At 40.3% G+C, this 13,494-nt stretch overlaps 1 protein-coding gene across 1 annotated transcript in view; it reads right to left on the bottom strand.

Moving 5' to 3' along the window:
* The window catches only part of LOC148532499 (perilipin-1-like), a 44,777-nt gene extending 36,935 nt beyond the window's left edge, over positions 1 to 7,842 (bottom strand). Inside the window, exons 1-4 of the mRNA XM_088467510.1 lie at positions 7,828 to 7,842; positions 7,416 to 7,614; positions 3,141 to 3,223; positions 2,107 to 2,344 (exon numbers count right to left, since the gene is read on the bottom strand). Coding sequence (XP_088323636.1) covers positions 2,107 to 2,344; positions 3,141 to 3,223; positions 7,416 to 7,614; positions 7,828 to 7,842 — 535 coding nt within the window. The remainder of the gene's footprint in view (positions 1 to 2,106; positions 2,345 to 3,140; positions 3,224 to 7,415; positions 7,615 to 7,827) is intronic.
* Between the last annotated feature and the right edge of the window lie 5,652 nt (positions 7,843 to 13,494).

The following is a 13,494-nucleotide window of genomic DNA, read 5'->3' as shown; positions in this document are numbered from 1 at the left end:
GTTCAGATATATTCAGCACAAGATTCTACACTAAGACCTGAGATCGAGATCGAGCACATCACGTGACCGGCGAGTCACACGTGACGCAACAAGCGCACAAACCCGGAAGCAGCAGGGAGCTGAGGACGCCACACACGAATCAGGAAGAGGAGACGGAGCACGGGAGGAGGAAGGATCCAGCCACACGCTGCATCAGGACAGGTGAGTCTCCTTACGGAGGGGGACGCAGACAGTGATCGGGCACGATTGACTCCAGCCTTTCCCCTCCAGAGTGACAGGGTGCCGCAAGGCTTAACATCCTGAGTGCGGGATAGTTCTTTGGAATAGACCTATCACCCGCTCGGGAATTAGCCGACTGCACCCAGTCCGGAGTCCCTGCACTGACCTACTGTGTGGTTTTTCTCCTACCCGGGCAGAAGACCAAGCACACCTGCAACAGGCATCACCAACACCTTATTAGACTTGTTACTTAGTCCATTTATTTACAATAGTGTCACATCATCAGCGGGACGCCGCTACCTAACTGGACACATTACACCCTCATCATCGATCAATAAGGTCTCACTACCATTAGCATTGTGCTGACTAACGATCTGAGCACAGAACATTTGTGGTTGCTAGCAGCAACACTATACGTCATCCATTGAGTTTGTCCTGCGGATTTAGTAGGCAACACTTCATGCGATACTTAATGTTATATGTCATTACACTGTATGTCCTATAGTAAAATTTGTTTTATATTATTTACCATTTACTATGATTGTCATTCATGTGTGCACATCATCTTGATCTATTTTCATTGAATCCCACAGTACTCTTTTACACCTTCACTGGTTGAGCGCAGATTGTATCCCCCCCCTTTTGTGCATCCACGCTATAGGGCCACCACGCTATAACGCTATAGGGTGACCACGCTATAACGCTATAGGGCCACCACGCTATAACGCTATAGGGCCACCACGCAATAACGCTATAGGGCCACCACGCTATAATGCTATAGGGCCACCACGCAATAATGCTATAGGGCCATCACGCAATAATGCTATAGGGCCATCACGCTATAATGCTATAGGCTGAGACCACTGCATCTGTGTTAGGTGATTGTGTACCCACTGTATCACCACCGTGCGGCACTAGGCCGAGACCACTGCATCTGTGTTAGGTTATTGTGTACCCACTGTACCACCACCGTGCGGCACTATGCCGAGACCACTGCATCTGTGTTAGGTGATTGTGTACCCACTGTACCACCACCGTGCGGCACTAGGCCTAGACCACTGCATCTGTGTTAGGTGATTGTGTACCCACTGTACCACCACCGTGCGGCACTATGCCGAGACCACTGCATCTGTGTTAGGTGATTGTGTACCCACTGTACCACCACCGTGCGGCGCTAGGCCGAGACCACTGCATCTGTGTTAGGTGATTGTGTACCCACTGTACCACCACCGTGCGGCGCTAGGCCGAGACCACTGCATCTGTGTTAGGTGATTGTGTACCCACTGTACCACCACCGTGCGGCGCTAGGCTGCAGGTATTGCCCTTGCGCGGCGCAAGGCGTCGGTGCTCTCTTACAGGAGCAGCGACCAGGACTACTCGCCCAGCAAAGGGACAAGGGGTATACCCGGTGAGCGCATTCTGTGTTTGTGTGTCGTATCATTGTCGTGTGTCATCCCCTCTTCCCTTTCCCCTTTTCGGGTGTTTTCGTTCGGGTTGCACCCATGTGCCTGGCACGCAGGTGTAAACCAGTCTGAGGCCAAAAGTGCCAATGATGACCATCTTCTAGTCCCCATAACACCTGTCTGTCAGTCAGTCCTGTGGCACCAAGGTCCAGCCCGTAGGCTCAGCGTGTCCGACCTTTCTTACAGGTTAGACTGTCCCTGGCTGTGCCAAACCGGAGAGACCCAGGACCGTCGGTCGGAGTAACCAAGGCGGCCTGAAGGTGAGAGCCACGGGGTGCGAGAGGTAAGTGCTCCGCCACACCTGCACGGCAGCAGGCGCACACACCAGCCCACCCCTTGCCCCTCTTACAAAAATACAAACACCACACAGATGAGGCCAAGAGGCTAGCAGTCACTGGACTGAGAGGAATATATAACATCTTACCCTGTGCCCCAACGTCCTCTTCTTCTGGCAGGTAAAAGTCAACAATATGTTCTGCCCAGGCCACCGAACGTTCAGCCCCGAGCCTCACCAGCTCGCTGACTCCCGGGCTCCTCAGGGAGAGAACGACTAGGGACATCACCTCATAGGTATCTCTGACCAAGCTCTGGGCCCCGCCCAGTGTCCGGTTGTTCAAATCCCTTACGCCATCCACTAACCTGTCCCGGAAATCTGAGACCACCTATAGAAGGAAAGTGAAGAGTTACTGGGGGGGGGCATATAAGGAGTGTTCACACAGACAGTCACCAACGGAACGCCATCATTGCCTGTGTACCTATCACACGTAAAACAGGCAAAGACAACATTTATACAGCTGGGGATGTTCAATTAAATATACAATACATAGTTAACTCTGCATATTTAGTTTTATTAGATCGGTTCTTTCATTATTCATTTTCATTCTTAATTAAAAACCATACGCTGGACTCTATTAGTAAAACAGACGCTGTTTTACTAATAGACGCCAGTCATATAGCAGGTCGAAAAACACATAATGGGAGATAAGGTCCTGTTCACAGCAAAAGCAGCACAGTGACATCTTGTGGCAGGGATCATATATAGCTGCGACCGGATGACCTCACTCCGCCAGGCGATCATATATTGTCGCTGTAGATAGAGTTTACATGCCCTTGAGTAACCTGAGTGGGCTCATTTCTACACTACTAGGTATTCCCTCTCTCTGTCAGTAACCGCCAGTTACTGACTCCTCCCTCGGCGCTGTGGGTGGGTAACTCGCTGCCACCACCAGGCTCAGCTTCTCCCAGGCTCCTACTACCAGAGAGCTATGACACACACAGTTTTGTCACAGGGCACTTAGGGTACAGGTGTCTATCCTGCAATTGCACAATCAATACGGTTAGTGCAAAGCGGTTTTAGCTACAATATTGATATAATGATACGAATAATCCTCTTATTCATTATTCTGCTAAGCTATGATAAACCAAAAGCATACCACATACAGCGTGTATTCATTTTACCTCATCTGCTGATTGGTCGAGCACAGGAAGTCTGACCTCCAGTTCATTAACCAGGCGCAGAGCGAAGCTGTTCACAACTGAAACTAAAAGCGGATTAAAAAGACATAAAAATTGTTCACTTTCTTCCTACATAATTCAAATAATTAGAAGAGAGAGCATAAAGCTATATAAACTGAAAACACTTCCTGTAAGACCTCCTGGGGATCTGGTGTATAGCGCTGATCACTATACTGTAGGTGATATATTACCAGTGATGTATATATAGTGATATCACTTCCTCTCTGTGTCCTGGGGATCTGGTGTATAGCACTGATCACTATACTGTAGGTGATATATTACCAGTGATGTGTATATATAGTGATATCACTCCCTTTCTGTGTCCTGGGGATCTGGTGTATAGCGCTGATCACTATACTGTAGGTGATATATTACCAGTGATGTATATATAGTGATATCACTCCCTCTCTGTGTCCTGGGGATCTGGTGTATAGCACTGATCACTATACTGTAGGTGAGATATTACCAGTGATGTATATATAGTGATATCACTTCCTCTCTGTGTCCTGGGGATCTGGTGTATAGCACTGATCACTATACTGTAGGTGAGATATTACCAGTGATGTATATATAGTGATATCACTCCCTTTCTGTGTCCTGGGGATCTGGTGTATAGCGCTGATCACTATACTGTAGGTGATATATTACCAGTGATGTATATATAGTGATATCACTCCCTCTCTGTGTCCTGGGGATCTGGTGTATAGCACTGATCACTATACTGTAGGTGATATATTACCAGTGATGTATATATAGTGATATCACTCCCTCTCTGTGTCCTGGGGATCTGGTGTATAGCGCTGATCACTATACTGTAGGTGATATATTACCAGTGATGTATATATATATAGTGATATCACTCCCTCTCTGTGTCCTGGGGATCTGGTGTATAGCACTGATCACTATACTGTAGGTGAGATATTACCAGTGATGTATATACAGTGATATCACTCCCTCTCTGTGTCCTGGGGATCTGGTGTATAGCACTGATCACTATACTGTAGGTGAGATATTACCAGTGATGTATATATATAGTGATATCACTCTCTCTCTGTGTCCTGGGGATCTGGTGTATAGCACTGATCACTATACTGTAGGTGAGATATTACCAGTGATGTATATAGTGATATCACTCCCTCTCTGTGTCCTGGGGATCTGGTGTATAGCACTGATCACTATACTGTAGGTGAGATATTACCAGTGATGTATATATAGTGATATCACTCCCTCTCTGTGTCCTGGGGATCTGGTGTATAGCACTGATCACTATACTGTAGGTGAGATATTACCAGTGATGTGTATATATAGTGATATCACTCCCTCTCTGTGCCCTGGGGATCTGGTGTATAGCACTGATCACTATACTGTAGGTGAGATATTACCAGTGATGTATATATAGTGATATCACTCCCTCTCTGTGTCCTGGGGATCTGGTGTATAGCACTGATCACTATACTGTAGGTGAGATATTACCAGTGATGTATATATAGTGATATCACTCCCTCTCTGTGTCCTGGGGATCTGGTGTATAGCGCTGATCACTATACTGTAGGTGAGATATTACCAGTGATGTGTATATATAGTGATATCACTCCCTCTCTGTGTCCTGGGGATCTGGTGTATAGCACTGATCACTATACTGTAGGTGATATATTACCAGTGATGTATATATAGTGATATCACTCCCTCTCTGTGTCCTGGGGATCTGGTGTATAGCGCTGATCACTATACTGTAGGTGATATATTACCAGTGATGTATATATATAGTGATATCACTCCCTCTCTGTGTCCTGGGGATCTGGTGTATAGCACTGATCACTATACTGTAGGTGATATATTACCAGAGATCTATAATGAATCTCCTAAAGTAGGGCAGCGAATGGGTTAAATGTTACAGTTATCCCTATAATAAGCCAGGCACCAGTCAGTAGAAGTGAAATAAAAGGACGTTATTAGCCAGGCCAGGGCTCCTGAGGATGGATGTAATTATTTCTCACTTAGTAATAATTTAGTAGTCTGTGAATTTCCCTTCTGTACCGAGCTGCCCCTGTAGTGACAGGAGAGAGGGCGATTAAGTGCGCAGCGGTAACCCGTCTCTTCATTCACATGGCAATGCCAGACCTAGCTCTGGCACGACTGTCATGTGCCTCGTAACAGCCGGCCCCTGGCACAGAATCAGAGACAGACAGCAAGGCAATGACTGCAGTTCTATTTTAAATGTCAATAACTAAAAAAAGGGCAGATCTGAATAACATGAAGCCCCCCTGCCACCTCTCTCACGGGTCGTGCCACGTGCCTCCACTATAAGATGTTTGGCATCCTCACTCCTACCCGCTGGCATGTAGAATGAAAACATCGGTCGCTTGCAACCGAAATCGACATTGGCCTATAATCTGTCACATTAAAGTCTAAGGACGGGATGTATCATGCATAGCATACTGCATGCGGAACACCCCGCCACGTGCCACATGCATAGCATACTGCATGCGAAACACCCCGCCACGTGCATAGCATACTGTATGCGGAACACCCCGCCACGTGCCACATGCATAGCATACTGCATGCGGAACACCCTGCCACGTGTCACATGCATAGCATACTGCATGCGGAACACCCCGCCACGTGCCACATGCATAGCATACTGCATGCGGAACACCCCGCCACGTGCCACATGCATAGCATACTGCATGCGGAACACCCTGCCACGTGTCACATGCATAGCATACTGCATGCGGAACACCCCACCACGTGCCACATGCATAGCATACTGCATGCGGAACACCCTGCCACGTGTCACATGCATAGCATACTGCATGCGGAACACCCCGCCACATGCCACATGCATAGCATACTGCATGCGGAACACCCCGCCACGTGCCACATGCATAGCATACGGAACACCCCGCCACGTGTCACATGCATAGCATACTGCATGCGGAACACCCCGCCACGTGTCACATGCATAGCATACTGCATGCGGAACACCCCGCCACGTGTCACATGCATAGCATACTGCATGCGGAACACCCCGCCACGTGCCACATGAATAGCATACTGCATGCGGAACACCCCGCCACGTGTCACATGCATAGCATACTGCATGCGGAACACCCCGCCACGTGTCACATGCATATCTCGAGAAGTTATGTGGAAAAGAAGTCCATAGGCTCCTATAGGTAACTATCTATCCATGGTGTTGGCTATAGGGGATCAGGTACAAGCTCCGGAAAGGCTGCCGCAGATCGGGGCGGGGAAGGGGCGGTAACAGCCAGTGGTTCAGAAAATGGGGGGGGTTTGAGCTAGTTTTCCTTTTTCCCCATATCCCAGTGCACTAAAATAATGGGAAAATGGAAATATAGTACAACAACTGTTTTACCAAACTTTGTGCCTATAAGAGAGTCTGATGGGGATTTAGTGGCACCAACAAACAGGAGCATCCTGATGTGTCATCACATAATCCATTAAACCAGCTGTAGGCAACGTGTGGCACTACAGATCCCAATATGCCCTACCCCAGTTTTAGCATGCCCTGACAACATGCAGGGCATGCTGGTATGTGTGGTTCCACAGTGGCTGTAGTGCCAATCATTGCCTACCCCTGCATAAAACCATAGCCGGAAAGTGGGAACTAACCGTGAGCAAAAAACTTAACTATGGAAACCCCATTTAAAGATGAGCTGTCACCCCAACATCATTATCTCCTTTTTAAAATCTCTCTAGAGGGTGCGTAGTATGGCTATCAGTCACACACAGGAGGAGGTGAAGGATTTCAAAGTAGACAGACCAACCAGGGCTCAGAGGGGTGTTTGCAGCCTGCAAAAACAGACCAAGGGGTCTATTTACTAAGCAGTGTTAGGAGACAGAGTGAAAAGTGATAAGGTACCAGCCAATCAGCTCCCAACTGTCATCTCACAGGCTGTGTTTGTAAAATGACAGTTGGGAGCTGATTGGCTGGTACCTTATCACTTTTCACTCTCTACTAACACTGCTTAGTAAATAGACCCCCAAGAAACAATGGCGGTTACCAAGATTCTTTTCATATCCTGCCACAATGATTCAAGTTAAAAAATAAAAAAAATCCTAGGATTTGCTTCTTTAACACAAGTGCTGGCGAGTCTAAAAATCTTGGTTTGATTTACAGAGGGGTACGTCCCCATGACGGTGCTGCAATGGGGGAATAAGTATTGTCGGTCCTGTCTGAGACAGTGTCTTACTTACTCTGAGGTTCCATTATTCTCAGAAGTGGGGACACCCCAAAGGCGGCCACGTCACTGACTGTCTTCACCCCCCTCTCCGACAGATCACAGAAACATCCTACCACCGGGTGAAGGCTCCTTATGTCCTGGTATGCGAGAGAGAGCATCTGATAAGCCGACTGGACCAGGGGCAGACTGGCCACCCGATGCATTACGCTGCCCTGTATCGGGGACACACAAAATGGCTGAATGAATAACTTTGTGTGGCCAGACCAGCGGATATACAGAGCGGTGGCCGGTAGGTTGTGGAGGACACCAGATCTCTATGCGGTATAGCCACGTGTGTAGTGGGCAATGGTGCTTTTCTCTTTCAGGCCACAGACAGATCACGTGGGGCCTAAACAGTGTGACTGGCTGCACACACGTCAACTGACCAGATCCTCTGCCATGTCCCGTAATATTACATCATGACCAATAAAATTATATTGTTAAAATTATATCAAACTATCTAGTCAGATTACATGTCCAACATTATATCATAATAATAGAGATAGATAGATGAGATAGAAAGATATGATATATATATTATATATATATATATATATATATATATATATATATAATATGATAGATAGATAAATATATATTAGATAGATAGATAGAGATAGCTGTGAGATAGATTGTATGAGATAGACAGACAAACAGACAGATAGATTGTATGAGATAGATAGATAGATAGATAGATAGATAGATAGATAGATAGATAGATAGATAGATAGATAGATAGATAGATAGATAGATAGAATGTATGAGATAGATAGATAGATATGCAAAAGATATTAGATGACAGATAAATATGATATTAACAAATATTAGATGATCGATAGAATAATAGATGTGAGAGATAGATATTTAGATATTAGATAAACAGATATGAGATAGATAGATATGAGATACAGTAGAGAGATTGAAGATACAGTAGATAGATGATAGATATGCAATATATTGATAGATAAGATTATAGATATGAAATAGATAGATATGAGATAGATAGATAGTATGAGATAGACAGACAAACAAACAGATTGTATAAAATAGATAGATATATTGTATGTATGAGATAAATAGATAGATATGATAGATAGATAGATAGATATGCAAAATATATTAGATGACAGATAAATATGAGATTAATAAATATTAGATAGATCAATAGAATAATAAATATGAGATAGATATTTAGATATTAGATATACAGATAGACAGATATGAGATAGATAGATACATAGATATGAAATAGATAGGTAGATATGAGATAGATAGATAGATAGATAGATAGATAGATAGATAGACAAACAGACGGATAGATTGTATGAGATAGATATATTGTATGTATGAGATAGATAGATAGATAGATAGATATGCAAAAGATATTAGATGACAGATAAATATGAGATTAATAAATATTAGATAGATCAATAGAATAATAAATATGAGAGATAGATATTTAGATATTAGATATACAGATAGACAGATATGAGATAGATAGATACATAGATATGAAATAGATAGGTAGATATGAGATAGATAGATAGATAGATAGATAGATAGATAGATATGAGAGATAGATACAGTAGATAGATAATAGATATGCAATAGATAGATAGATTATAGATATGAAATAGATAGATAGATATGAGATAGATATGAGATACAGTACATAGATTGAAGATACAGTAGATAGATGATAGATAGATGATAGATATGCAATAGATAGATAGATTATAGATATGTGATAGATAGATAGATAGATAGACAAACAGACGGATATATTGTATGAGATAGATATATTGTATGTATGAGATAGATAGATAGATATGCAAAAGATATTAGATGACAGATAAATATGAAATTAATAAATATTAGATAGATCAATAGAATAATAGATATGAGAGATAGATATTTAGATATTAGATATACAGATAGACAGATATGAGATAGATACATAGATATGAAATAGATAGGTAGATATGAGATAGATAGATAGATAGATATGATATAGATAGATACAGTAGATAGATAATAGATATGCAATAGATAGATAGATTATAGATATGAAATAGATAGATAGATAGATATGAGATAGATATGAGATACAGTACATAGATTGAAGATACAGTAGATAGATGATAGATGATAGATATGCAATAGATAGATAGATTATAGATATGAAATAGATATGTGATAGATAGATAGATAGATAGATAGATAGATAGATAGATAGATAGATAGACAGACAAACAGACGGATAGATTGTATGAGATAGATATATTGTATGTATGAGATAGATCGATAGATATGCAAAAGATATTAGATGACAGATAAATATAAAATTAATAAATATTAGATAGATCAATAGAATAATAGATATGAGAGATAGATATTTAGATATTAGATATACAGATAGACAGATATGAGATAGATACATAGATATGAAATAGATAGATAGATAATAGATATGCAATAGATAGATAGATTATAGATATGAAATAGATAGATAGATGAGATACAGTACATAGATTGAAGATACAGTAGATAGATGATAGATATGCAATAGATAGATAGATTATAGATATGAAATTGATATGTGACAGATAGATAGATAGATAGATAGATAGATAGATAGATAGATAAACAGACGGATAGATTGTATGAGATAGATATATTGTATGTATGAGATAGATAGATAGATATGCAAAAGATATTAGATGACAGATAAACATGAAATTAATAAATATTAGATAGATCAATAGAATAATAGATATGAGAGATAGATATTTAGATATTAGATATACAGATAGACAGATATGAGATAGATAGATACATAGATATGAAATAGATAGGTAGATAGATATGAGATACAGTACATAGATTGAAGATACAGTAGATAGATGATAGATAGATGATAGATATGCAATAGATAGATAGATTATAGATATGAAATAGATAGATAGATATGAGATAGATATGAGATACAGTACATAGATTGAAGATACAGTAGATAGATGATAGATATGCAATAGATAGATTATAGATATGAAATAGATATGTGATAGATAGATAGATAGATAGATAGATAGATAGATAGATAGATAGGCAGACAAGCAGATGGATAGATTGTATGAGATAGATATATTGTATGTATGAGATAGATAGATAGATAGATAGATAGATAGATATGCAAAAGATATTAGATGACAGATATATATGAAATTAATAAATATTAGATAGATCAATAGAATAATAGATATGACAGATAGATATTTAGATATTAGATATACAGATAGACAGATATGAGATAGATAGATACATAGATATGAAATAGATAGGTAGATATGAGACAGATAGATAGATATGAGATAGATACAGTAGATAGATAATAGATATGCAATAGATAGATAGATTATAGATATGAAATAGATAGATAGATATGAGATAGATATGAGATACAGTACATAGATTGAAGATCCAGTAGATAGATGATAGATAGATGATAGATATGCAATAGATAGATAGATGATAGATATGAAATAGATATGTGATAGATAGATAGATAGATAAACAGACGGATAGATTGTATGAGATAGATATATTGTATGTATGAGATAGATAGATAGATAGATATGTAAAAGATATTAGATGACAGATAAATATGAAATTAATAAATATTAGATAGATCAATAGAATAATAGATATGAGAGATAGATATTTAGATATTAGATATACAGATAGACAGATATGAGATAGATACATAGATATGAAATAGATAGATAGATAGATAGATAGATACACTAGATAGATAGATAGATAGATAGATAGATAGATAGATAGATAGATAGATAGATAGATCATTACGTGGATTTGGTTTTCCTCTGTTTGGTCTCTTCCTGCCATCTTCCTGTATAATTATCTCACTCCTGTAACCAGTGATAAAGTACACATATTTATAGAAAGAAGGTGAGGCCTCTCAGCCAATCAATACAAAATCTTCCAAACAAGCAGGACCTGCTACCTGCTATATGAAGGATTTATATATATTGAAGTAGGAGCGCTTGTTTGTGAAGAAAAACACAATTGCTACTATAAAAAAATATATATTTAATACCAATCAATACAAAATAACAATATGATATCAGTAGCAATTTTTAAAATAAACTTTCAGCACTTTAGGACAATACCAGATGTTCTCTTCCTATGCACTAGGATATACAAAGATTGTTTTGCTGTCTGTGTCAATACAGATAATCCAAACAATTAATGAAAGTGTCCTGCTATTTCCAAAATAGAAGAAATGTATCCTCTTATTGTATACTTGTTGCTGAATTTGCCAAGGTTTGTCTGATACACGCTAACCCCAAACAATGTATCTATGGGGTATAGTAGCAATTGTGTTTTTCTTCACAAACAAGCGCTCCTACTTCATTATATTAATGGAAAGTATCATTTAAAATTGAGCAAATCAGAAAACAGCTTATAGTATATGTTTAACAAAACAATTATAATTCTGCAATTTATGTAATTATAAACCATAGGGTCAGATTCTGAGTGGCAGCAAAGCAAGACTAAAACAAAAGCCAATAACTTTGCACCCAGCCAATAGAAGCTGCAATGCAGGGGGGCAAATAAATGTATTAGGTTTGCATGCAGGGTAAATACCGGTTTCTTTTGTATGTGGCCCACAAATACTGCGTAGCTTTATTCTTACACTGCAATGTAGATCTGAGTTTGGACTCCCAAATCTAATCACTGTCTACATGTTACATCTGACAATCCCCCACACACACGGTGTAGCCTGATTGACGTGACCACCCATTCTCCAGATTGTAACTCACAAACATCCCCCCCCCCGTATTCTCTATGTAATTATCTATGTAAATGAAGTTATTTTCTGTACAATTTCCAGTACCTCTATGCATGGTGCAGCGAAACCTTAATGGTGCCGTTTAAATAAAAAAAATTATACTATAATAAGCAACATTCAGGGTGCAGGCAGAAAGCACTTTTACGTAGCTGCATTCGGCAGGTATGCCAAACTAAAGTCTGTAACCTGCATAACCTACCTAGATCTATCCATCAGGGAACAGATAATATAAAAAGTGCTTTACATTTGTATTAAAAAGCTTAACAGAACAGAGAACTTCCTCACACGGTAGTCTTGTGACTGTTTTTTAAGGATTCTAGAGAGGCCTCCACTCTAGAATCCTTAAAAACAGACTCAAGACTAACCTTTTTGTCATGCATTTCACAGATTTTCTTTAAGTTCCTAACAAAATGAACCCGAATGTATACATTTGGGTTCATTTTGTTAAGACCTTAAAAGAAAATCAGTGAAATGCATGACAAAAAGGTTAGTCTTGAGTCTGTTTTTAAGGATTCTAGAGTGGAGGCCTCTGGTACCGTGCAAGGAAGTGAGTTCTATAGAAATTTAATAATCTGCAGAATATACCACTATGTATCTGTCAGGGAGTAGATGGGACAGAGCAATGTTCTGCAGATAACTAGAGAGGTCAGTAATGTAATAATCTGCAGAATATATCACTATGTACCTGTCAGGGAGTAGATGGGACAGAGCAATGTTCTGTAGATAACTAGAGAGGTCAGTAATGTAATAATCTGCAGAATATATCACTATGTACCTGTCAGGTAGTAGATGGGACAGAGCAATGTTCTGCAGATAACTAGAGAGGTCACTAATGTAATAATCTGCAGAATATATCACTATGTACCTGTCAGGGGGTAGATGGGACAGAGCAATGTTCTGCAGATCACTAGAGAGGTCAGTAATGTAATAATCTGCAGACTATATCACTATGTACCTGTCAGGGGGTAGATGGGACAGAGCAATGTTCTGCAGATCACTAGAGAAGTCAGTAATGTAATAATCTGCAGAATATATCACTTTGTGCCTGTCAGGGGGTAGATGGGACAGAGCAATGTTCTGCAGATCACTAGAGAGGTCAGTAATGTAATAATCTGCAGAATATATCACTGTGTACCTGTCAGGTGATAGGTAGAGGTGACGGAACAGCAGAGTATGGTAC

Source organism: Taudactylus pleione, unplaced genomic scaffold (genome assembly GCF_031769625.1).
Source record: "Taudactylus pleione unplaced genomic scaffold, aTauple2 ptg000073l, whole genome shotgun sequence".
In the NCBI taxonomy this organism is placed as follows: domain Eukaryota; kingdom Metazoa; phylum Chordata; class Amphibia; order Anura; family Myobatrachidae; genus Taudactylus; species Taudactylus pleione.
This window is presented reverse-complemented; position numbering and strand designations above follow the sequence as displayed.